Source organism: Parasteatoda tepidariorum, chromosome X1 (genome assembly GCF_043381705.1).
Source record: "Parasteatoda tepidariorum isolate YZ-2023 chromosome X1, CAS_Ptep_4.0, whole genome shotgun sequence".
Classification (NCBI taxonomy): domain Eukaryota; kingdom Metazoa; phylum Arthropoda; class Arachnida; order Araneae; family Theridiidae; genus Parasteatoda; species Parasteatoda tepidariorum.
In genome coordinates, this window is record NC_092214.1 from 81,829,886 (window position 1) to 81,857,433 (window position 27,548).

The following is a 27,548-nucleotide window of genomic DNA, read 5'->3' on the forward strand; positions in this document are numbered from 1 at the left end:
TTTTATTTTATTTTCTGTTTTTACGTGTTATTTTTACTTAATGTGTTCTATTTTATTTGTTGTAATTTTTATAAAAATTTTTTTGAGTGCTCCTCACACTATTGTATTAATATATTTTGCTTTGGCTTTATTGATACAATATCAGAAAGCTATCTGTTTTACGGATATAATCGTGTGGGCCGATGAAGGGATTATATCTTTCCTTTTTTACCCCGTTTTTTCCGGTTTTTTAAATAAAATTTCATACTTTTTTTTTTAACTGTTGTTTGTTATTTTTTTACTTATTATTTCCCCCTTTTTTCATATGTCTTTAATTTTTCCTTGTTTTATTCTTCATTTCATATATATATATATATATATGTGTGTGTGTGTGTGTATGTATATCCGTTTTTGTGAGGATAATTCTTCATACAATTTATGTAAAATGGGTGGTTGGTCATTGAGCCTAATATTTTCGTTTCTATGGATTTAAAAAGTAATAATAATTAAGTACCTACACTGTTAAAAATAAGGTACAACGTTTTACCAAGTAATTGGTGCCAATTCAGATGCAACGATTGTAATAAGAAACTTCGTGAGAAGTTTTACCGATGTTGTGTTGCTGTGAGAGGTACTACTTTTGTAGTTACATGTTTACTTCTTTTGTAGTAAACTAAATCCAAGGTTTTTCCTCGAATCCATTTTTCAGTGAGACGTCTCACCAAGTTCAAGGCTTGACTGTTAACGAATTTTTAGGTTAAAGGTAGAACAAAGCTTTAAGTTTTGTTCATACCAATTTTATGGTGAAAGGTTGAACGGCGTTTCAAATTAAAATGTAAATCAGTTTAAAAAAATATTGGTCTAAACGAAAACCAATGTTTCAGTTCAACATTCAACATAATAGTGCTTTTGGGGGCACCACAACAGCTGTATAATTTTGCACCAAATTTTTTATATCGGTTTGAAGTTGAATTCATTTAGTTATTCTTTGCACCATGTTTTCAACAGTATATATCCTATTTTTTTCACTCTTAATATTGTAGTTTCAAGTTTGAAAAAATTTTTAATTGCTAAATTTCATGAATTTATCGATCTTTAATAAGTAAAATATATTAATAGAAACATTTGTTATTAGATTAGCTAAAAAACATTATGTACAATAAGTTGGTTTCAATTTTCATAAACTTTGTCTAGCTGACAAGTATTGGAATTTTTGTACGTTGAAATATAAAAAAAGAGAAGGGGTGATGCTATTAGAATTTTGTAATTATTATTCTGTTTTCTCAACTTAAAGAGTTACTTTTGAAGATCCAAATAGGCTTTCAGAAATAAATAATTACATAATTCAAAAAATGAATTTTTTGAAGTTTCGGAAATGATCTTGACAATCACACTTCCCGTTTCTTCATTATTAATACATAATCTATTCTATTTTAATAGTAATACTCATTATGTGTCGCATATAATTGCCTATATTAATTGCTCACTTCATTGCTGACTAAAAAATTGTAAAGAACATACGCTTAGTAGGGAAAAAAACAGATATTATCTGTTATATTTTTTACTACATTGTACTTTTAATTCTAAGTAATTAATCTAAGAAAAACATATTGTTCTCAATTTTACTTCTTTTAGAGAAATTTTAATAACATTAATTCATCATTTCCCCTACAGCTCTGTAATTTTTATTCATAACAAAACATCCTCAAAAGTTTATTCATTTACTATCTCTCATATTTGAAACACACTTCTCATCTCGCAAAAATATAAGTAAGATAGAAACATTCTGAAACATGTCACTATGAAGAAGAAGAATATTTTGAATTAGTTGGTAAATATCCAAACACATATTATTACAGGTACTTTGAAAATTATAGAACATTTAGTGTTAAAAAACACAAAATTTAGAACCATTTACCATGTATCTATTAGCAAAAATCTAAATGATCTTTATAGTTTTTATCTTAAATTTTCAAATAGATTCCTTCACTTTTAAGTTTATTTGCAGAATAAAAATGTGCAGTTTTTCAATGCTTTAAAAGCTTTATTCTTGATAATAAGGGAATTAAAAATAACTTTAACAATTTAACTAGTTTTTCTGAAATTATTCTTACTATTACTAAAGTACAAAGGAATTTTGTAGTAACGAATTTTACAAAGCTAACAACAATATTGCTATCTTCAGTATGTAAACCTGCATTGAAATTTTAAGTAAGGAATTACTGATTTGCAAAAATTTGACAAGCAGCGATTTAAATAATATTGCCATTAAAAATGTTTAGCCTTCTAAAAGATGTTAAATATTTAATATTAATAATGTAAATGCTCTATACTTAATTAAGTTCAAAATTTCATGAAATCCCTATTGTGTAGTAAATTTAATAAAAGAATATATTTACGTAAAAAAAGCTTTTAGTTATCTGGATTAATATATTTTTAGTCATGTGCAAATCCTTTACTATCAAAAATTAAAAATAACTCATACTTTATTTTAAATAGATCGAAATTTTATAACTAACCAATAACCTCCTCGAAAACTCAACTAAATGATAAATATTATTCTATAATAGTTAACTATTTCTAAAAAATCATTCAATTTAAATGCATTTAAAATTGCTCTTTTGCTAATTATAATATTTAGTTTACTCTGGATTATTATTACCTTACATAAATTCAGTTTTCGAGTCTTAGGTGACAGGCATACCAGATGAGATTCTTAACCTCAGTATGAACACACCTAAAAATATATCCGACTATCCTCTATTACGCTTTAATTTTATTATTTGTTATCTGGCAACTTATTTGTGACAATATTTTTAAATAATTTTTGTGAGTTAATCGTAAGTTTTCGAGTTTTATTTTGAATATTTTCCAGAATTTCTATGATACTTTTATTTGATTAAATTATGTTAACGAACCGGTTTCAATTTCGTATATATATATATATATATATTTTTATTNTATATATATGTATACTGAGTTGCTGTCACTGAAAAAGGTCTGGTGGTTTTAGTGTTTTTAAGGCGTTATTCATGAAAATATATTTGAAAGTGCAGAACCAATGCTAAATAAGAAAAATTAAGTACAAATAAAACGTAAGTTTTTTTTCTAAATTTTAATAATTTTTGGCTTCAATTATTTAAAAACCAAAATTGACAATGCTATTGCAAGTATAAAAATCATATCAAAATTTTTAGTAGAAATATATATTATGTAATAGAAGTATTTTATATTTCTAAATTTGCTTAAAGTAATTATTCAAAAAATTAATTTACCTTTAAAATATAAATAAATACCTTGTGTATTCTTTTTTGCATTTTTTGATTATTATTTTTGTAAATTATAATAATTCTTAAGTCGACATTCTCATATCGTTACCTGTTCGTACCAATAATTTAGCCAACGAGCTAAAGATAAATTGCGTTGTTTTTTTTATTGGAATTGGTGAAAAAGATATACAGATATACTATGCATTTCACAATTTGAGATATACCTTCAGGAATGCATAATCTTCATAAACGTCACAGTCCGCTTCTCATAAAATTTTGCTCACTATTTTGGCATTAATAAAATTAATCTTTGCCTTTAGTGAGATTATAACGTCTAGTTGAATCTAAAATTTTAATCCATCATTCAAATATCAATCATTGATAAAGTTCTTCACATCAGATGAAATTTAATGCCAATCTGAAAGTTTCAAAAACTCCGAAACTATTATGATATTGTTATCTGAAAATTAAATAATTAGTATTTTTGTTTTAATTTAAGGAGCTAATATTATCAAACTCTTGAAAAGAAATTTTCGATAAGTGAAGAAATTTTCTCTTCATTGCACTCACAGTTACATTCATACGTTTTTTTGAATGATTTGAAAAAAATTTACAAAACAATCGTTTTTATTTGCTTTTAATACATAAAAATACACACTTTTAATATATATAAAATAAACTATCTAGTTATTCATATACTCTCACTTTTTATTCACTTTCTTGAAAATTTCTATCATGGCAATAATGAGCCTTTACACTAACAATTTCCCGTTAAAATTGAAAGATAAAATACGTAAAAATGTTAATAAATAATAAACTGGAAACACTGCATTAATAAAGAAAAATCTTGAACAAGCTACATCGTCCCTCGTGTAGAGTGAATATTCATAGAAGACGAATTATCTCGTCCGTCACGAAGAAAGAGTTACATCAGGTTGGGATTTCTTCAGGTAGAAACTTATTTAGGTATAGTATGCTAATTGTAACTGTATGTAATTTGTAGTATAATACTATAATATGACATAAAAGTTGGTATTTCAAAAGTTATTTTTATAGTAATCAAATGACGTTCTACGATATTATTTTATGTGAAACTTTTAAAGAATCTACAGTAGTTTAAATTTCTGAAGACATTCATTAAATTTATTTTTACCCGTCTTCTTCCTTGGTGGTTTTTTATGCATATTTACTATTTAAAATGATTTATTAAATGTTTTGAAAATTTATACTATTGTTTAAACTAGATTCCAGTTATGAACTGTTTAAAAAAATATTTGAATATTTGATATTTCTTTTGAAAAATGAGTTTCTAAAATTTCTTCCATTTAAGTTGGAAGAAACTTATTTCTTCCGTTGTGGTTTTTAATGCATATTCACTATTTGAAACGATTTATAAAATGTTTTGGAAATTCATACTATTGCTTAAGCTAGATTCTAGTTATGAACTGTTTAAGAAACTATTTAAATACTTGATATTTCTTTTGAAGAATGAGTTTCTAAAGTTTCTTCTATTTAAAGTGGAAAAAAACCTGTTTCCTCATTGGTACTTTTTTTAATGCATTTTTGTGCTTCTTTTTCTACTGTGGAAGAATTCCTGATTTATAAAGTTAATCCCTGTTTTATAGTGTTAAGAGCAAAATAAGATTGCAGAAATATTCATATGTTTTTACACAAAATTTCAGAGGTAAAATTCTCATTGAATCCATTAAAATTTATCGTTGATTGACAAAATGCACGTTTAATATAGCATTCAAATTTTAAGGCTATTTTTAAAATTTACAGTTTGATCATTTAGGCTGATTATGGAATGTTTTATCGTTTTTATCGGTTAAAATATACGTTTTTGAAGCAAATACGCGAGGTTTTATTTGCAATGAGGAAAAAAAATGGACGAAACTACCCGAATAATGTAAAATTTATCGTGTCTCTTTGGTTCTATGGAAAACACAAAAAGCTCGGTAATTTTTTCTGAAGCACTTTAGTATAATGATTTTGGTAAAATAGGTATTATATATTGCTTTAAGGCATGTGATAAAATTTGGTAAATTGAGTAAAATTTAGTAATTTTACCATGATTTTTTAAAGCATAAAAACTATTTATTTGGTTAAATTTACTTTGCAGTTTGTTACTTTTTACTAAATGTATGGAAAGGAGAGCTGTAATGTGAAAATTTAAGAATACTAAATATATTACAAAAATTAAATTCAGGAGTCTCTGAAGAAGAAATTTTTTTAATTAACGGTGACTATCGTTGAAATTGGTCCAAATGGAAAATGATAAAAATGTATATAAAAATCATACTGTATATTTATGTCTTTTAATTTCTTTGTTAAGTATTTTTGCGTCCTTGTACAAAGTATTTAGTATATAATTTACAAAGTATTTAGTAGATAGAGTTACTTAAGAAATTGAGTGTTAAGTTGCAGAAATAAAGTGTTTTTATTTTACTTTAAAATATGTAATATTGACAAGTTTAGAAATTTCTTTTTAAATTGCAAGTATCGTTGAATATTTAATAATATAAAATTTTGAATTATATTCATTGATAAATTAAGATAAAAAGGTTTGCTGTCAAATAGAATCTACAACTTCTTCCGCAAAGAGACTTTTAGGAAAGTTTAGAAAACTCAAGAGTTTCTCTCTGAATAAAATAACTTGATCATTAACTAGCTTATTACAGTTAAGTTTTCTCTGAACGATAAATGGCTAAGAAATGACTTCAAGCTGCTTTAAATCTCATTAATTTAATTCAAATCACGAGATAGTTGACAATTATTTGCTTTTTATTTGTTGCAAGCTAGGGTTATAAATTTAAAATTAATGAGTTGTTGTTTGAAAATTAAAGAAATTATTTGTGATTGAAAGTTGCTATATATTTTTGATATTTTAGAGATTTTTTGTTAATTATATTATTTTAAGTCATAATAAAGCTTATGAAAGATATTCTGTTCAGCTTATAGTAAATGAAATTAATGATGGTCACAAACTTAAGCAATAACTTATCAACGAAAAATTTTTATCGTTTTTATAGTTAATCGTTGTTAAGTAGAATTCAACACTTAAGTTAATATATATTAATATTAAATAAATAAACATGAGTTATTTTATTACTTCAATAACTTAATAAACAACACTGATTTTTACTATTTTCATTTATCTTTCTCCGAGAAAAAAGTATGGTCAAAAATACTACAATGGTAAAATTGACAGTGTTTTTGGATCTTTGGGAATACCAAAAAGGAGGCCGAAACGCTTTGGTAATGATTTTAGTAAAATAAAAGCATAAGAGAATTATTTTTACTCCATGTAGTAGAAATGTTTTGTTTATGTTTGTTGATCTTGATACTTTTTCATGACATAAAAATTTGATAATTTATTTATTTAATTTTTATACTTTTTATAATAATTTATTTGTTAATTTATGGTTTATTATAATAATAAATAAAATAAAGTTAAATGAGTTGAAAACTGCTTAGTATTTAATTAAAGCAAACTATTAAATTGAGGGAAAAACTTATAATTTAGAAAATACTAAATATTTTATAACCATTGCAACATATTTATTTTATTGTATATCAAGCATACCATGAAATAAATATGTTTCTGTATTAGATGGCAATGCCACGTAAACATTAGGGAGAAATTACCACTTATTAATTTAATGTCAATCAATTATTTCATATTTTGTTTTCCATATTCCTTTATTTTTTGAATATGCTAAATACACGTATTAAAAATTTAAAATATGCATGGAAATTTCTTGCGTGTCTATTTTTGGTATTTTTATTTTCCTTTGAAGAAACTATGGCCATCTGTCCTAGACTTACCATACCACATTTTTTATTAATTATCATTAACATTACCATTTTGTTAATCTTTTGTTATAATGTATTTTTTTCTTATGATATTAGTTTATTAAAAAATAATATTTGCTCAATTTTTTTAAATACAAATTGGGTGCAATAAGGCTATTTATCATATTAAAAAAATTATGATTCCATAATACAACAATTAAATGATTCCATAAAGCAATTGATTGTTTCCATTTTGCCTGTAAAATTGTTTAAATTCTCAAAAACGCTTTGAAGGTTGAAAAAGGAAAAAAAAATATTCCATTGAAAGCTCAATTCAACTGCCTATTTTAAACCTCTTTGTATATTCCTTATATGAGATCTGCTTTTAAGTTATAAAAACTTTATTTCAAGAGAAATAAAGCGAAATAAAAAAGATCACATTTAATATATTATTTTGATAATAATTTTTTTCTTTGTTTTTTTTAAGGCTTACATGAATGAAAGCAAAATATAGAGAGATAATAACTTTTTCAGAATGAAAGAAAACACATTGAGCTCAAAAAGTTAAGCACTGACTGCTATCATATTTTAAATATTTAAAAACAACTAATTATATCGTTTTAATAAGTTCAATTTTCTTTGCAATTTTAATAAACAGAATTAAAGTTTTTCTCAGAAGTATTTCAATATAAATATTGTCCATTTATTTTTGAACAAGCAATTGGAAAGAATAATGGAACTAAAAAGCACAAACAATGAAGAAATTAACACTTGTTTTGATTTCTGGAAAAATTGATTTCAAATTTATTTTATAGTTTAGTTATTAACACTCTTATCTTAGATACATTTTTGCTTGAAAAAAATTATTTATAACAAAATACACTATTTTCTATAGTTACGACTTCAATATCTGAAGCGATCAATGTTAACAAATCTGCAATTTCGAAAAAAACATTGTGGAAAGATTGTTTGAATTGCTTCCTAATTGTTGGATTCTCATTTTTAGGCAGTCTATTTGATATTCCAAAAGCAACAAAATATCATAAAAATCTTATATACCCCTTTTAAAATTGTCATATATTTGTTTCATTTACATTTAGGGTAAGTCTAGGTTAGATGACTATAGAAGAGAGATAATATCTCCAATATTTTTAAACAGTTTCGCTGGAAGAACTTGTTTTTCGAAGTATTACTTTTCGTGACCATAAAAAGTATGCAAAATTTTAATGTTTATTTTATTTTAGGATTTCTTGTGATATATTCCGTTGTTTTTTTAAGGGAGGTTATATTTTTTTCCTCTTCTCACATTTAGTATCCAATCCTTGTTTCTGAGGCAGAATTTGAATGACGCTATCAATTTAGTGGCCATCTCATCTGTGACATCAAAAAATGTCATATGCAAATTAAAAGTCTTTTACTTTTCAACCAGAATAAAAAAGTCATGAAAAGTGGGGAAAACTTGTTTAGCAAATGCCAATCAATTTCAAAGCTGTTATAAAATTTAAAGAATTTGAAATGAAATATTAAGAAATTGTTAGCGTTCAAGAGTATTTTATTTTCATATTCGGCTGTTTTTTTTTAATTTGGCATTTTTATCTGTTTATGAAATATATTTAGGTTTAAAAATAAATTTTTCATATTGGGTTTAAGTTCAAAATTTACTGAATTCTCCATTGCATATTTTTCACTGAATTCAAAATTTACAAATTTATTAAGAAAGATAATGAGCTTTATTATACGTTTTATAAAAATTTCTTGCATTGTTTAAATTTTGATAAGAATTTTTTTTTCTGAACAGAGTTAGTTTCAAATTGAATTAAGTATAATGAATACTACACAATAAGTTTTTAAATTGTTCCGTGTGAGTGTTTTGATAACTAAGCAGTAGTATACCATTGTGATAGTTGTACGTCATTATTCATAAACTTGCCTTCATGTACAATAAAAAATAAGTAATTATTTTAGTTTTGAATACAGTCAAAATTGCTAAAGAATGACAAAATATTATTCAGCCCTTTGTTTACTAGCATTTCCTATATAGTTTTTTAGTTAAATGATTCTTACATTTCTATATTTAAACTTGCATTCGTTCTATTTTCTTTGTACAATGTGATTTGTTTACGAATGTCATGCCTATATTATAATTTAGTTTCATTTAAAATATCATAAATGTGATATAATAAAGTTATTCAAGCAGCTAAGCTCACAATGAGATCAGTTGAACAATTTTGAAATTTTCAAATTTAATGAAACGTAATCTTCCAATGAAACTTTTAGCTTCAGCAATTTGCAATTACTAAGAATGAGCATGATTTGACAAATATTTTTTGGCATATAACCCTTTATTTCTATGTTAAAAAATGCAGAAGCGAACTATTTTGAGTTATTTTGTTATCGGTTTTACTATATTTTAGCTTATAAATATGGGAAATTCAGGAAGCTGTTTGACACAACTTTTCTATTGATTCTACCAAAATAAAATGATCATCATTATTTTTCATTTTATCGCAAAAGTCAAAAACAAGATATATTTACAATATTATTTTATCCTTATTTTGTTTTCTTGAGCAATTTCGTGCTTATGTAAAAGCACGAAACAGCAGAAGAAATGTAAGCAAGCCTTTATAAACATAATTATATTTTTTCCTATTCTTTTCGATAATCCATACTTGCTACGCAAATAAAGTATTAAAGATGAAACAACAAACAAAAATCATTGATTCTTCAATGCATCAATGAAAACTGAAGTAAAAGAGATATTTTACTTCGTTAAAGTAGATCTACAACTAATAGGATGTAAAAAAATTTAATGCTTTTCTTTTGTTCCTTATTTTTATGATTTTAATATAAACATGTTTTATTTAATTAAAATTGTAAATATATGGTTGTTGTCATTATTAAGTTTATGTAATTATTCTTTATAACAAAAATGCAAGTGTTAAAGGTAGGTTTTATGATATTTTAGCAATATAAAATTTTTCAAGATAATTATTATCACAAACCAGTAATTATGTGTATTAATATAGGGACTGCTAAAAAAGAACAGTTAGTTTAAATACGATTCTTCTTTTTAGTAAATAGATTTTAAATTTTCAAGTAAGGTACCTATGTCATTGTTTACATGCTGAATTTTGTGCATATTTTGGTGTAATTGTAAGTACAGGGTCGACAGATGTGATCATTCGCCCTTTATGGCCCTCAGTACCAAAGACAAGCTTTTCTGACTCAAGCGGCTCATGATCTCGTATTATGTCTCGTATTAGTAGGTACAGATACTCCTTATTACGTTTACTCTCTTAGTTTGCGGGTCTGGGGAAATTTTTCGTTCTCCTTTCACCAGACCTGATCAGGTAAAATAAAAGGTGAGGTTAATAGGAACCTAGTACTTATCTTCTGAAATTATTACGTGAACTACATACTCAATAAATATATTTCAAAGTAACTTAAACATGCCGTACTATAGTCCTTTACTTGGATGTCAAAGTATAGAAACAACTCCTCGTTTGGAATGATATTTTAAGCCAAATATTGAGATTTCTCATTGACTCCTTAAATTTTTTAAACCCGAGTGCAAAATCCAAACTTTCAATGTTTTACATCGCATGAAGATTTCTTTAAAGTAAGTACATAATTACCAAATTATTTTCAGGTGTTATCAAATCAGTTTTGGGAACTAATAGCCGCATCTTACAACAGGAGAAAGAAAGTCCAGTAAAATTACCGTCATGTATGAACAAAAACTTTCGGGTGGAAAAAAACCATAATTTAAAACTCAAATATACGGTATTCAAACCACTCATTTGGTAATTTTTCTGTTCATATGATAATGATCTAATGGAAATTCTGGTTTTCAAAATAACAGTTCTTTTTACTACACATTTAGTAAAAAAATACAAAACTCAAAAGTCATTTATTTTTATCTTTCTAATTTCTTGAAATTTTTATGAAACAAAACATTTACATTACAAAAAAATATTATTCAGAGAAATTCTTCATCTATTATATCTGATGCTTAACAATCATTAGAATGCTTTTTGTTTCATTTATTCCAGCAAATTTCAAATAGAGTTTTATATATTTCTTATTTTTTTAATTGTTATTTCCGATTCTTGACTTTCGCTTTGCTTATTAAAACTAATTAAAATTCCGTATCGACAAAAATTTGATTTATTTTTATTGAATATTTATATTCAAAATATTTGTTTCTTTTTAAATTATAAGTTATTGATGTTTATAGACAATGAAGAAAACAAAGAGATACATGAAAGATTACAAAAAATAAGTGTATATTTTTAAAATATAAAATAAATATTAATCATTATAACATTCAGTTGTAAAGTTTTTCACCGTTTTTGACTCTATAATTTTATGATTGCATTAATTGGAAACTCTGCGTACTGTTTTGCAACATTTTTAGTGCTTTCTCATTAAGGCTGTTTTTCGAAAGTTCCGTCGTAATGTGAAATAATGCTTTTTTGTAAATAATATGCTATTTTTATAATTGCAGTGGGTTTGCAACTGTTGCTCGAGAATGTTAGGTCAAGTTTAGCCTGTATAAAGCCAGCGCTGTCAACGCATATTTTGAAAAGGGAGCAAAAGATCAATATTTAAAAAGCCATAGTTTCGTGAAAATGAAAAGCGTTTGTGATCTAATTTTTTAATCTTAAGAAACTTACTCTAATGTTTCATCACTTGGGCTCATAAAAATTACAAAAACTGAGAATTAGGCAGAAGTTTTGTTAATGAGTAAAAATGTATCCAAATTGACGATTTTTCAAAAAAAGTTTCATAACTTGTAAAATATTTAAGCTGCTTGTCTGTTCTAAAGCGCAGATAATTCTTCAATTTAAGATTGTATATATAGTCTCTAATCATCACATTGCTTCAAGTGCAAAGCACTTCTATAACCTTTTTTATTTTTTTTTGGTGACAGAGCTTCAAAAAACAGCGTTAAATATAGGATGTAAGCTGCAAAGTTATTGAGCCTTTTTATGAGACAGTTATAATAGTCTTGTTACTTAAATCTATCTGAAAATACAAAAAATAAAATTGGTATTAACATTATTATTTTGGATAATTTAGCATCTGTTAGATTCGTTGTTCCAGTTTACACTAAAAAAAACTATGACGTGGTTTTTGAAATATAATTTACTCAGTTTCATGGGCGACTTCATTAAATATTATGATCTCTATATTTCATACCATTTTCTGGTTCACTTTGAAATTTTGAGAAATAAAGCAGTTTTATGGTTAAAGAGATATGATTTTGACCAAGCTGAAATTCATTAGTACAAATAAGTTAAAGTAAGTCAATATGAAATGATAACAACAAAAAATCATTTTTGGTTATTTCAGCGATTATTTAACCTGCAAAAACCAACCTCATTACATATACTTTCCTGCATGAACAATGTTTCAGAAACATTGCCAAGAATTTATTGAGAAATACAGAGATGATTACTTTACGTCACACATTTCCAAAGCAATCTTTTTGTCGCTTCAACGTAAATCATAAAAAGGTGCTTATTTGTTGCAACTTAAGGAAAATATTAAATTAAACAATGCATCAATTAATGTTAAATTAGTAAATCTTTTCGTTCAAGTCTTAATAATCTCATTGCATAATACTTTCTGCATATACTCATTACATAATACTTTCTACATAATACACCAGGCACATTTTCAAGATTTTTAAAGAGTAATACAGAGATGATTACTTTACGTCTCACATTTCTAGAGAAATCTTTCTCAAAACTATCGCTCCAACGTAAATCATAACAAATTGCTTATTTTCTGCATCTTTAAGATAGAAAATGTTTAATTAAACAATGTTTTAGTTAATGTTAAATAAATTAACGTTCAAGTGAACCTACAGTATTTTGCAATTGAGCTTATTTAACATGATAGTTCAGAGAAAAAGAAATTCTTGTAAAATTACAGTACTGTATTTCATACACAATAATTCCAGTTAATAAAATAGAAATATGCTGTGTTTAAAACATTCTTTTGTTATTTTTCTGTTCACATGGTAACGGTTTACGGAAATTTCTGATTTTTAAAACTATTGTTCTTATTACCACGCATTTAGTAAAAATACAAAACCGAACAGTACATTTAATTGAATAACTTGTTTTATGCTTAGCTGTAAGGCATTATAATAAAATTGCCAAATTTCATTCGCATTTACCCAATTTTATCACATATTATAAATTCATATATTTTTGTTAATTTTACCAAAATCATAACCTAAGCACTTCGGTAAAAATTAGCGATATTTTTGCTCTTCTCATAGAGCCAGAGACTCAGTAAATATTACCATATTCTGATAATTTTAACCATATTTGTTATTAATGTATTGTTTAATGTATCTCTATATTAGAGATGCAGCAATTTCATAGGATATTATGATTTATTATGCCCAAAATTTCTAAATAGTTTATAAAGTATTATTGGTGTTTGCTTAATCTGAAGTAGAAGTCAAGCTATTAGTCAAAGAAGAAAAAAACCTGAGTGCTACTGTTAATCATATTATGCACAGTGAAATGTCTCTAGCTAGAATATGTTTTATAATCAGCTTTGGACAGTACATGCATGAAAATTTAAAACATATATCTTTTTAAATATGTAGATAAAAACTTGTGTGCATTGAAGACATAAAGCTGTTTTGAAAGACACTTTCATTTTATTTTATTTAAAATAACAATATACTGTCCGGAAATTTCTTCACGCTCTTTTATCTAATCCTTAAGATAAATATTTATTTTGTACTCAAGGGATAAGGTTGTTTTTGGTTAATAAAATGCTACTTTTATAACTGTTGTGAGCTTGTAATAGTTATTCTTAACTGTTTGACTTTGCCTTTGCATCGCCTTTTCATTTTTTTTTTGTTTTTAGATGCCAAAAATACTAGAATGTATCTGCTTTTTTCGTATTATTTATGCTTTTTACCCATTGTTCAGCTTTACTCTTTCTTCACTTGGATAGTAGATATCTATTTCTTATACCAACAGTGCCCAAAAAGTATTCCGTGAAACTATTGGGTTTGTAGGAAACAACACAGTGGTTTCTTTTAACCAGTAATAATATATTTAAATCTAATCGGTAATCAATAAGTTATTTAATATTATGATTCTTTAGATAAAATTACTAACGTAAAATACCAATAATAGCAAAATTTGTAAAATATATCTTGTTTTCAATAACATTATATTGAATAAATTATGAACATGACATAATAAATTTCACAAGTATTTCTCATCAAGCTTTTCAATTCAAAATAAAACAATCAAATTCAAAAATAAAGAATTACGTTTCTCTGATAATCATTCTCAACGTATATAACAGTTTTTTTTACGACAATGATTCAGCTTATTTTATTCATTCTCAGTACATCGCTATATCAAGAACAAATTCATAATTTCAAACACTTCTTTATTAATATCTAATATTTTCAAAATAATTAGTAGTCTTTTTTTTGCAATTAGTATATATTCACATTTGTTAATGAACTTTTTTTCCAATGCAATCAGCTAAAAGAAGCACAATCATTTAACATTCCAAAGCCGAAAAAAAAATTTGGAACATCTGGCTTGCAGAACTATGCCAATTAAACTTTGGTGTCTATACTTTTCTTGGCAACAGAGCTTCGAAAAATACCATTAAAATTTGGCATTTGAGTGAATAAAGACAATCATTTGACCTTGAATATTGCATTTATAATAAATTTTCAAATAACGAGCTAAAAGAAGTTTTAGGTTAAGACTTTGAAATAAAAGGAGGTTCATCTTCTCATAATTTAAAATCAATTTAAAATGTTTGAACATTATGAAGAACAGAATACGTAATGAATTGGGACATTTATCAAGATATTCTAAATTAGAATTAATCTGTATTTGGCATTGTACGATATTTTAAGTGAACAATCTAACAGCTTTCCACAATATTAAAGAGATATATATTTTTTTCTTAAAGTTGTATCTCCGATCAAATTATCTTTGCTTAATATTTTTATGCAAAGAAATTTATTTTATACCTTACAAAATATGCAATTGCAGACCTCACAATTAACTCAACTATAAAATGAGGCATAATTACTTATTTTTTGAAAAATCAACTTTCAGTCCTCTTAACTTTCAGCTAAAGATTTTTAATGCGTGTGTTCATTCACTTTCTAAATCTTATTTTAAATTTTAATTGATAGAAATAGGTATTGGTGCTATTGCTCGATATTGCGGAATAATAATAATGATATCCAAATATCTAATTTAGTTTTAAAAACTGCCATTTCCTCAATTTTCGGAAATTAGTTTCGGAAATTTCGTTTTATTAGTATTTGAATTTCTAAGTAAAACTTTTTAATACGGACCTTACAAATGGTTAATATACAGCCGTATATTTAAGTTTCATTAGCAGAATTATTACTTTTTTTTCAGAAATATCTTTACGATACAGTGCGGTAAATTTGCCAGAGTTTGTTTTCCGTCTGCTTTCCTTTATCGAGATGACAAGTTTTGCAACTGAGAGACATATATATTAGTAATAATTATTAATTATTAATCAATTGTATTTAGCCTTCTAAGTATTCTAACTTCAGCTTACCATTTTACCATAATATTTTACGGAAAATATTATGATTCATTTTTGTGCTATGTTTTTCTTAAACAGCTCAATAATTAATCCAGAAATTTGAAGCATGTTGAACCATGATATCGTTCAAAACTTACTGCAAACTTATATATGAAATTTTTTAACTTATTTCTTTATTTAAAAAATTTCATATGTAAGTTTCATATAAAATTTCATATATAAGTCTTTATTTTATTTCATTTTTTAGAAAAATAAATGAGCAATATTGTCTGAAAAAATGCCTTCTTAAAGTGCTTTTTTTTTAACGTTAAGTCTTTGTCTCAAACTGTATGTTGAGAAGAGAGACCTAGAAATTTTTTTTCAAAACTCCAATTAATTCACAATCCTTGCTGCATTATTGAAATACTTTAAATTTCAAAACACAATTTTGCAAAAATTATTTAATTTTGTAAAACTTTGAATATTAAAAATATTGTTTGGAATGCTAAGAGAAGAATACATATTTTAGCTAATTTTATTGAAAAGACCCATAATTTGTGATATAATTAATCTGCAGTATTTTCTAATTTTCGCTAGTTATCTTATCACTTTAACTTTACAAAATGGCCGTTTGAGAAATCGGAAAATTTAAATGTATAGTATATTGCAAGAGATAATTACAAAGTAATAATTTCCATTTAATTATCTAAAATTTGAAACCTTGTGTCCTTGTTAAAATGCATTTAATCAACTGAAGGTGTATGCAAATTAATGGAGTGAAAATGAAATGGAAATGAGGAGTCTGCTTCAGAGATTGATGAATGAAAGAAAGAGTATGGGTTCAAAATATGTAATAGTTTACCCATTTTCGAGATTTTGTTAAAATCCTAAAGTTTTCAAAAGTATCGTACATTGACAATGGAAAGAATTATTTTCTAACTTGAGAATCGTTTTCACTTAAACTATTTTATTTCATAATAAATACAAATGATTTAACAGCACTATTTACATAGTAAAATATTTGTAAGTTTTACAAAATATTTACAGGTTACATAACATGCACTTACATATACTTGCAAGCTTTATTTTACATTACAGCATATTTAAAAACTGTAAAAAGAAAGAACAGATTGATGCGAAATACACGGAAAATAATTGAATTAAAAAAAAAGTTGGAGACATATTTTAAGAGAATTTCCTTTGACATTATTGAGTAAATTTACAATAATTTGAGAATAAAATACTAGTTTAATAGTAATTTGAAATCAGTGTTTTTCAGAAAAATAATATTTTAGGCCTTAAAACGTATTTTATCCGATATATTAATGATACAAAAAACATAGTTCTTAAAATTCTGATAGTAATAGAATTATTTTTAAGGAATTTTATAATTTATATCTGTACAATGCTTTCGCTCAAGTATAGTTACGCTACAAAAAAATTTAATGTAATGAATATATATACATATATATATATATAAATTCAATTTTCGGTCCAATTCATCGCAACAGACAAAAACAGACAAATCAAATGCGGTTTTTTACTGCAGTATGATCACGCCTTAAAAATATATCTCACTACTCTCCATTTCCGTTATATCTTCGTATTTTAAAGTCCGGCAACTTAGTTACGAAAATATAACTGATTTTTGCAAGTAAGAACATGACACCCGTTCTGCCCTCTTGCATAATGAGTTCTTGTGTGTGCCTATAACTATTTTATTTTCAATTTTTCTGATTTTTATTAGATGCAACTTTATTTTCTATTCGGCTTCATTCATTACTCGTTTGGTGTTCGTCACCCTATCGTTTTGACACATTTTATCGCGGCTACATATGTATATATTAATACAACCTTCAAAGGCACTATTTTTGTGGGATATAATCGTATGAGCTAATAACAAGATTATATGCTTTAGTTATTTTTTTCTAATTTTGATTGATTTTGAGTTTTTTTGTTAAATTTTTAATATTTTTTTCTTCTTTTGAAAAATAATTTTTTCTTTTTATTTCTTTCCCTGTTTCGTTTGCATTTTTATCTTATATTTTGTTTAATTTGCTTGCTACTTATGAGGAGTTAATAAAACCTATTAAAATTAAATTCTTAATTTTTATTAAAATTTTTTTCTTTTCTTTCACTCTTAGTTTCCCTCCTTCTCTCTCATAAATGCATATTCCTTTATAATTTGTTCAATATTTTGCTATTGTAATTAATTTAACTACTTTCTTTCATTGGCCTTTTTTCTATAAAATAAATTATGTATATAAATATGCAATTGGTTATAAAAGTCTCAAAACTTCTGTGATAGTTTCGCGTAACATTCCGGGCTTATATTTTGGGTACCGCTTATTTCATCAAAATTGATTATTTATTTTTCTTTCTTTCTTTTCCACACATATTCCACACTGAAAAGATCAAAACTGCCGTTAACTGGGCTTTTGGCTCTATTGGAACCACATAAATCTCGATAATTTTTACCGAAGCGCTTTTGTAATGATCTTGGTAAAATTAAAACAAAATATTTTAATATGTTATTAATTTTAATAAGTGTGGTAATTTTATCATGATACCTTAGAGTATGGCATAAAAACCCATTATTCGGTTAAATTTACTTTTCAGCGTTGTATTATTTACTAAATATGTGATAATAAGAACTATAATTTTGAAAACCGAAACATACGGTAAGCCGTTGCAAAAAAATGGATAAGTTACCAAATGAATGGTTTAAATAACGCACACTTTGGTTAACCAGATTCTTTTTTTACCGTCATTACCATATAGTACAGTTATTTTATCAGAATTTTTCCTTCATGCAGAACATAGATAATTCCTTTGTTATTTCAGTACACATTAAAAATAATTCTGCCTTTTAGTCAGAAAATAACAAAATATTATGTAATACAATATGAGAAAATTAAACAAAAAATAAATGTTGTTGCCAGATTCAACAATCATTGTAAAGTTATTATTATTCAATCAAGTAGGCTATTTACAAAAGTGAATCATAACTCAGAATGGAAAGACATACAAATAAAGCCACGAGATGTTGAAATTAGTTTCGATTGCAACAAACACCTATTTCCCCTATCATTAACAATGATATAAACGAAAATCATTTTAATTTGGTTCACTCTATTGTTTTAAGATAAATTAATTAAATTTTTAAAGTAATTAAGAAGGATACTTCTTTAAGAGAAAAGGCGAGTCGCAACTGAAATGTAATTTGATGATTATTTCTCGCCAAGCAATTTAATTTTTCCTTTTAAAAATAATTAGTATTTTATAATAATAGACTTTTAACATGTTTCTACAAGTTTTATCAAATTATACTTTTGAAATAATAAAGATTTTACTAAGCGTAATTGCCAACGCCAGACCGACATTTTTACAATTTAGTATGCGTTAATTACGTTTTATGCCATTTAATTAAGAACTATGAATAAGTTCCATGAAATTAATAAAATTAACTTATCAAGTTTGAAGTTATTTCACGATATTTGTTTTAAAAAGAACCTTTCCGTCAACTGAATTTTAAATAGCGTCGTCCTCAATTTTAAATTTCGCCAATTTAATTTTAAATCATCAACATAGATTGTAACTGATCAGGATTTCATCTGTTGCGTAAAAAAAATATTAATAACAATTATATTATTCCTCCTTACACAACAGATAAAGTCCTTTTCATATAAAAATTGCATTTCTCCCGAAATAAATACACATAAGAAATTCTTATTATTTATTCTTATTATTTATAAAATTATATTACATAGGTTGTATATATAGTTTGTATGAAAACACGTGTTTGTACACAATCACTTGGTTGTGGGAAAAATTTGTTTGTACAGTTTCTGTTAAAATATTTTGTTTTAATTTTAAATGAAATTCTTTTACATACATACACATACATATTCCTCTTTACTCCAAATTGAAACATAGGACAACTATAATAGCTTTCCATCTCACTCTATTTGTGTCCTCCATGTCTTTCCTATTGTGTTAAATTCGTTTACAATCGTTTTTTTTTTTAGGTCTTCCTCTTTTTCTATTTCCCAAAAGCCATTGATTGTTGTATTGCCATTGATTTTTCTATTCCATCAAAAAGTAGTTTCACTTTAAATTTTTCAGGTTTACGTAGAGCATGATCAATCCATTTCCATTTACGTTTTCTAATTTCCAGCTCTATCGGTTTTTGTTTTGCTTTTCTAAGGGTTTCTGCATAACTAATTTTATGGTATAACTTGATACTCAAGATTATTCTTAATCTGTTGTTAATGAATACTTGATGTTTTCTCATGTTATTTTTATTGCAGTGCCATGTCACAGATCCACATAGTAGGGCACATTTAATATTAGTATTGAAAATTCTAACTTTTGTTGAATTTGTTATGGTTTTGTTTTTTCAGAATTTATTGAAAATAGAGTAACTGCTTCGGACTTGGTTTAATGTACATCTTCATCAGTACCTCCTTTGTTGTTACTTATACTTCCAAGATACGTAAAATTGTCTACCTCATCTAGTTTATTATTTTGTAAGAATATGTCATTTAATGATTTAGAATCAATTTTCAAAAATTTTAGTTTTACTTTGGCTCATAATGAGTCCCTTTTTCTTTGCTTCTACGCTTAAAACGTTTGTGATTGTCTTGAAAGGCGTTGGTCAGTAAGCATAAGTCGATCTTGAAGGATTTTTGGACGATAATTCTTTTGTTATTTGCAGTAAATAAGCAGTAAAACTATTATAGTTCTCAATCTTCGTTAAGTTGAGAAATGGTTCGGGTGGAAGTGATTTGACGATGTGCTCCTATTCAGAAGGATTCGAAATAATTAAAAATTTTATATCAATTTAAGAAAATTATTGTACTGCATGGTGATGACATTTCTTGTTAAAAACTAGTTCTGGTTAATAAGACTGAAATATACTATATTTAAATCATTCATTTGGTGATTTTTCCATTAATATGATAATGGTTAACCAGAAATTCTGATTTTCAAAATTATAGTTCTCATGACCACACATTTAGTATAAAAATAAAAAAAACAGGAAAGTAAATTCAACTGAATAAATGGTTTTTGCGTCCTGCTCTTAGGTATTATGGTAAAATGACCGAATTTGACGACAGTTATGAATTTTTTTCATATACTATAAATTTTCATGCTATAATATTTATACTATTATCATTACAATAAATTTTTATACTATATTATAAATTTTCATATACGCTACTGGCCATTAAAATTTCGACACCAGGAAGACGAGACACCACGAACGTGAAATTTGCAGGAAAGGTAAATCGTGTTGTGCTATGCAAATGATTAACTTATCAGTGCATTCATGCAAAGCAGGCGGTGGTAGCGATATCTACAATGTGTATAAAAGAAGTGATTTGACAGTAAGTTCCGCATGTAGAAATTGAATTTGAATGTTGTTTTTGAGTAAAATTTTTTTTTGATATTCTCATGTAAGATTCTTGTATGTAAGATACATGTCTCATGTAAGATACATGTATTCTTGTGTAAGAAGGAGAAATGTCTACCAGCACGTGTCTGAGTTAGATCAAGGTCGAATTTCGGCAAACCGGGATTGCGGTCTATCATGCCAAAGTATTGCTGCTCGCGTTGGTCGAAATCCCATGACTGTTATCAGAATATGGAATCGATGGTTTCATGACGGCCATATGGAACACCGTGTAGGATCTCAGCGGCCCAAATCACTAACAGCGGAGAAGACAGACATGTTATCCACATGGCTTTAACGGATCGTACAGCTACGTCACGACAAACAAATGGGGTACAGCTACGTCAACAAATGGGGTCATTTGCAAGACGACTAGCGTCTGCACGAACAGTTCGACGACGTTTGCAGCAGCATGGAGACCATAGCTTCGGCTACCCTTGAAGCTGCATCACAGGCAGCAGCGCCTCCAGTGGTGTGATCAACGACGAACCTGGGAGCAGGAATGGCATGGAGTTGAATCAGGTTCTTCAGGCAAACCCAGGTTCCGTATGCAGCATCATGATGGCCACATCCGTGTTTGGCGACATCGTGGAAAATGCCTTTGGCAGCTTGAATTCGACATCGTCATACTGGCCCCCATCACCTGGAGTAATGGTATGGGGTGCCATTGAATACACGTCGCGATCACCTTTGGTTCGCATTGAACGGCAGTCGTTATTTTTCTGATGCGCTAGGGCCAGTTGCTCTGCTTTATCTTCGAGGCCTCCATAACACTACGTTTCTGCAGGACAATGCACGACTGCGTGTTGTTTGCACTGTCCTGATCTTCCTTGACACAGGACATGTTCGTCTGTTGCCCTGACCAGCACTTTCTCCTGATCTCTCACCAATTGAAAACGTCTGGTCAATGGTTGCCGAATGACTGACACGCCACCACTCGTCAGTCACTACGGTCGATGAATTGTGGCATAGTGTTGAAGCTGCATGGAATGGTGTACCCGTCCATGCTATCCTATCTCTGTTCTACTCAATATCCAGAAGAATAACTGCTGTTATTGCTGCCAGGGGAAGCTGCTGTGAGTACCGAATCTTCAGGATCTATATATCCAAATATCCTGAAAATTTAATCACTTGTTCTTCCAACTATAATGCATGTGCCCAATAAATATCATTCTGTTATTTGCATTTCTTCCTGGTGTAGCAATTTTGATGGCTAGTAGTGCACTTTCAGATACCAATTTTTTTCATATCCGATATTTTATTATTTATTTTACTATAATCATTACCAGAGGGCTTTGATATCGATCTCATTGTTGTTCCTATCAAGTCAGTAAATTTTTACCTTATTTTTTATATTATTGATTGTACTTTTTTTCTCCGTGTAGTACCTTAACTCCTTTGAAAATTTAATAAATTTTACTAAAGATTTTAGTACGGTACTTGAAAATTGTTATTTATTTCTTAGGCATTGAGTAAAAATCTATTTTTTACAAAAATATCATATTTGACGAGAAAATTACTTATATATCTTACATTTAATAAAAATTCTTAACTAAAAATGCTAAAAATATTACAAAAGAAAATTTTTTTAACTAATAAGAGAAACTAAAACGATAAATTATAATCTATCTGTTAAGGTAAATATTATAGTTTTTTAATACGACAGAGGTTTTTTAAAGCAAACTATACAAAATTCCCAGAAGTAGTTTGTTGAAATAAAATAAAGACGAAACAAATAAACTTCTTTCCAAGAAATCGAGTTCTTTGTTGAAGAAAATTCTTCTTAGCTTTGATGCTTCTTACTGTTGATAAAATTTCTATAGAGAGACAAATACTGTTTATTTTCCTGGTATTTCAGTTATATTTCATAGCTTAGAGTCTGGATGAAATATGTTTGATCTTTCTCAGTCTTTTTTCTCTTAAAAGATGAAAACTGCTCACTTGCCCTAGGAAAGTTAACAGTTTTTAAAAAGTTGAAACGACTGGTTTCAAGTTATTTTATATTTTTACTCCTTATTCATTAGTAGAAGCGAGGAAATTTTGCTACATTCTATTGGTAAATGGAGCAATTATTTATTCAAAATTGCTTAATAGACAACTTTTTAAAAGCTTTGAAACTACTGGCTTCGAATTATTTTATATTGTTATTCCTCATACATTTGTAGAAATGAAGGAATTTTGCTGCATTCTCATGGTAAATGGAACAATTATTCATTCAAAATTGTTTAATAGACAAATTAGCATTTTTCAAGAACGATGCATTTCCACTAATGAGCAAACAGAATTTATATTTTTAGTGCTTATACAAAAGTTGAAGAAATTTTATTAAATTCTCGTAGTGAATGAAGCAATTATTTATTAAAAATGTTTAAAAGCTAAATTGAAGTCTTCAAGGATGTAATTAGTTTTTAAGAGGGTCCAAAAGAGTTTTTTAAGAACCCATACATTGTTTTGATTTTTTTTAATCATGTTATACCCTACAAGTAAAAACGACTTTTATTTTTAAGTGTAAGTTACGACTTTCAAAAAAATAAGTTGTTAAAATTTAAAAAAACTTATTTTCAATTTTTGATACAGCTGAAAATTTTATGCTTTGATATTAAAACTTCCTATGATTCATTTGAATGAAATATCCATAATTTAATTATTCAGCAGTTTTTGCTATTGTTATTTTTAAATTAAAATTTAGTTTTATGATCTTCAATACTTTTATAAAATATGAAATGTTATTAAAATACTGCATATAATAATTTTACGAATCGAAGAAAAAGTAATTAAAATGCATACATATTTCAAATTTGAAGCTGTTTTGTAAGTGATTTAAAGTTAAATCAATTTTTTTTAAAAAAAACACCATGTGAAAATAATTATGATTATATATAATAAGGCCTTTAATGTTAATATGACTTGAATAGCTCTCACTTGAAGTTAATATAGCGAAATCAAGTCTTAATTTCGCTCTAAATGAGATAATAACATAATTTTTTCAACATTTCAAAAAATAGTTAATTACATCATCTTTTCGGAAAAAAAAATAAATAAAAAGCATAATTTTTAAGATTTTTGTTTCCGAAATTACCTTGAAATATAAATTTGAATCACTAAATACGCCGAAAAAGTAAGTTAGAAAATTATTATTCTGCAGCAGCGGCAAAAAAATTGCCAGCATGTTCCTTAATTGTTTTCTGTTGCAAAATTGGATTGCAAGTAACATAGCGCCATATTTTTTATGAATAACTTGACTGGCTTTTCTCTAAAACTCTCAGCACGTTTCCTTATCTAAAAATATGCCCGCTTTAAAATCAAATCTTTTGTCCCTAAAGTCTAAAACTTTGGGTTTGTAAGCGATGCATTCATTTAAAAAAGAGCAAATGATTACAATAAGGCCTTAGGTTGTTTATAAGTTTATGGATTTCTAATACAGATCTCTAACATTATCAAGGTTTTTGAACTTTAGGAAAGATTAATATGCTTTTGTTTAGATATAATTATAGAGGGTATCTTTTTAGAAAAGAAAGTTTTAAAATTAATAATTCAATTAACAGAAAACAACTATAGTAGAATAGTTGTTGGTTATGGTTTCTAAAAAATGGTTCCTTAAAACTTACGAGCTATCCATGTTAGAGACAATCAGATATGAAATATTTTTTCATCTATATTTTCTTTTATAATTATCAATAAAACAATTTCAGTGTAGTCATATTTGCTTCTAAAATTTTTGAAGCATAGATACATATTTGCAAACTGTGTCTGATTAACATATTAATTATTTGAAAGCTGCACGTTCAGCCCCAAACAATGGAATATTGATATGTTTCATGCCAAATGTTAAAATTTTATTTAAAGCTTTCTTTAATCATTATTTATAAACTGCCTCTCAGTCATCATAATATGAATGAAGAATTTTTGGACAGAATATTTATTGTTATTTTAATGAAAAAAATCAACAAATTTGTATGTAATTATTCATGTACTTTAAAAGCTGCTAATGATAATTAAATACATAAATGAATAAATGTCACCACTCTTAAAAATCTGAAATTCATGCTGCATATCAAAACATTAGAAGCATATCTTAAGAGAATTTTCAGTGATTTTTTTGTGTAAATTTACAATAATTTACGAATGAACTGCTAGTTTAATAGTAATTTTAAATCAGTTAAATTTTTCAGAAAAATAATATTTTCAGCATTATAACTTAGTTTATCCGATATTTTATAGATACACATAACACAGTTCTTAAAATTCTAATAGTAAAATAATAATTTGCAAGGAATTTATCAATACAATACTTTTGCTCAAGTATAGCTACGTTACAAACTCGTTAATGTAATGAATACATTTAACACACACACACGCGCGCACGCACGCACGCACACACACACACACACACACATAAGATTAGGAAAGGAAATAACTAAATAATATTATAACCTTGTCATCGACTTGTCAATTATTAGTAATTACTAATAATTATGTTCATTATTCTATAGAAATCATTGAATTAAGTTGTAGTTTGAATTCGACCTTTTACTAATTATAAGCATGCTGTCGAAATTTGTGCTGTATTTTAATGAGGTTTTTCTTAATTCAATTTCATTAGATTTCGAATAAATGATATGTAATTGGATATAATTTTAATGTTTTTCTAGGAGCAATATTTTCACCTGGTACAGATGAATTACAAACTGCTCTTAGATATGCCTTCCACATTCACAATACAAACGATACATTGGCTAGATTCAAAGTCGAGCCTGTCATAGATTATGTGGATAGCGAAGACCCTTTTAAAATTGCTAGAACATGTAAGTATTATTAAATATATTTATTGATTAATTTGAGTTTTTATATACCTAATGCATGGTGTTCCATAACCACCAATAATTAATATTTTTTTTAAATATTTTTTTCGGCAAAAATAAAGTATAAAACGAAAACGCAATAGCTGTGCCAAGTTAATTATAACGTCATGAAAATCGGACTAATCATGAACGAGAGATTCGAAGCACAAAACTATGTTATAGGAGGAGACTATTAAAATACGTATAAGTCTCATTGTAATTTCCAACTGAATCTGATGTCCCACCCTGCACAATAGCAATAGATTGTGGCAACGATTTTTTTCCTTTTTAAGGCCTATTGTAAATACTTCTCTGATTTTATTTTTGGATTTTAAAAATATACTGCGGAGTGACTCCAGTGAGTTAACTTGATTGCAAAAAAATAAAAAGGAAAAAATAACTTTGTAATATCATAAAAAAATTGTGCTTGGTTAGGAAGAAAATTCAAACAGTTTGGAAAGATTTTCTTTTACTTATTTTTTCATATAACAGTCGAAAAAAAGTAAGATGCTGGAATCATTTAGTTATAAGAATAAAATGTAGACATAATTATTACAATTTAAAGCATTACGATTGAGAATTTGCACATTTTATTCAGCTGTTGATTCATGGTCGTCTAAAATTTTATTACTAACAATTAGTAAACACAAAATAAAATGCATAATGCATGCATAGAATTACAGATATATCTAAAAGTTTTCTGTTTTACAGTATTAAATATCTTTTATAACTTTTCTATTGAGAATTTCATTTTTGATTGCCCTTGCGTATTTATACATTGTTCTCAAAATTAATCATTATGAAGGTAAGGACTTTTCAAGATTTAATGCTCAAACAAGTCAATGTTAGCATCTTTTATTTTCCACTGAAACACAAATTGGAGTGAGTAAATGTTGGCAAGGAAATCTCCGGCATTCAATTATTTTCCTTTCACGAGTAATCAAGCATTTTAGACTTTGCGATTTCTCTCAGAAATGTTGAATCAGCTATGGTGTGATGAGATTGCCGCATTGGCAATTATTGAGAACATACAAGCAGTTAAACGATTGAGTCTCGTGATTTGAAATTCCATTAGTGACTCTACGACAACATAAGTGATCAGTAAACTACGTCGAACTGCGGAATTATTTGCGAGCACTATGGTAGCACTGATTATCAACACCCAATAGAATTGCTTATTTTGTGCTTCGTAAATGCAACAGATAAGTTTATTCCTTCATTAACTGAAGAATTTGAAATTTATCTGAGGGGTCCCTTCTCAGGAACAATTTAAATCATCCAATCAGAACGAATAGTAGAGAATGAATGTTTTTTTCATGCTAAAAATGCATTTTGTAAATTAAGTGGTATTTATTTATTGGTGTATTATGTTAGTATATAGTAGGGGAGAGTGGGGTCAATTGTAACATTTTTTACTTAACTATTTTTAACTAACAAAAAATCCAATATATTATTAGTATTAATTGACAGACGAGTAAAGTAGACTATCCTCTACTAGAAAAAAAAATAAATACCTGATTTTAAATATTATTATATTAGTTATTAACAATTTTTGACAGTCGTGCAGTTGTTACAATTGTCCCCACTTACGGGGTCAATTGTAACAGTTCATAAATTCAACTAAAACATAGTTAATTATACATA

The 27,548-nt window shown here is 26.9% G+C and overlaps 1 protein-coding gene across 1 annotated transcript in view; it reads left to right on the top strand.

Moving 5' to 3' along the window:
• Positions 1-27,548, top strand: part of LOC122270917 (glutamate receptor 1) — a 378,704-nt gene that overhangs the window by 28,803 nt on the left and 322,353 nt on the right. Inside the window, exon 2 of the mRNA XM_071187345.1 lies at positions 25,716-25,868. Coding sequence (XP_071043446.1) covers positions 25,716-25,868 — 153 coding nt within the window. The remainder of the gene's footprint in view (positions 1-25,715; positions 25,869-27,548) is intronic.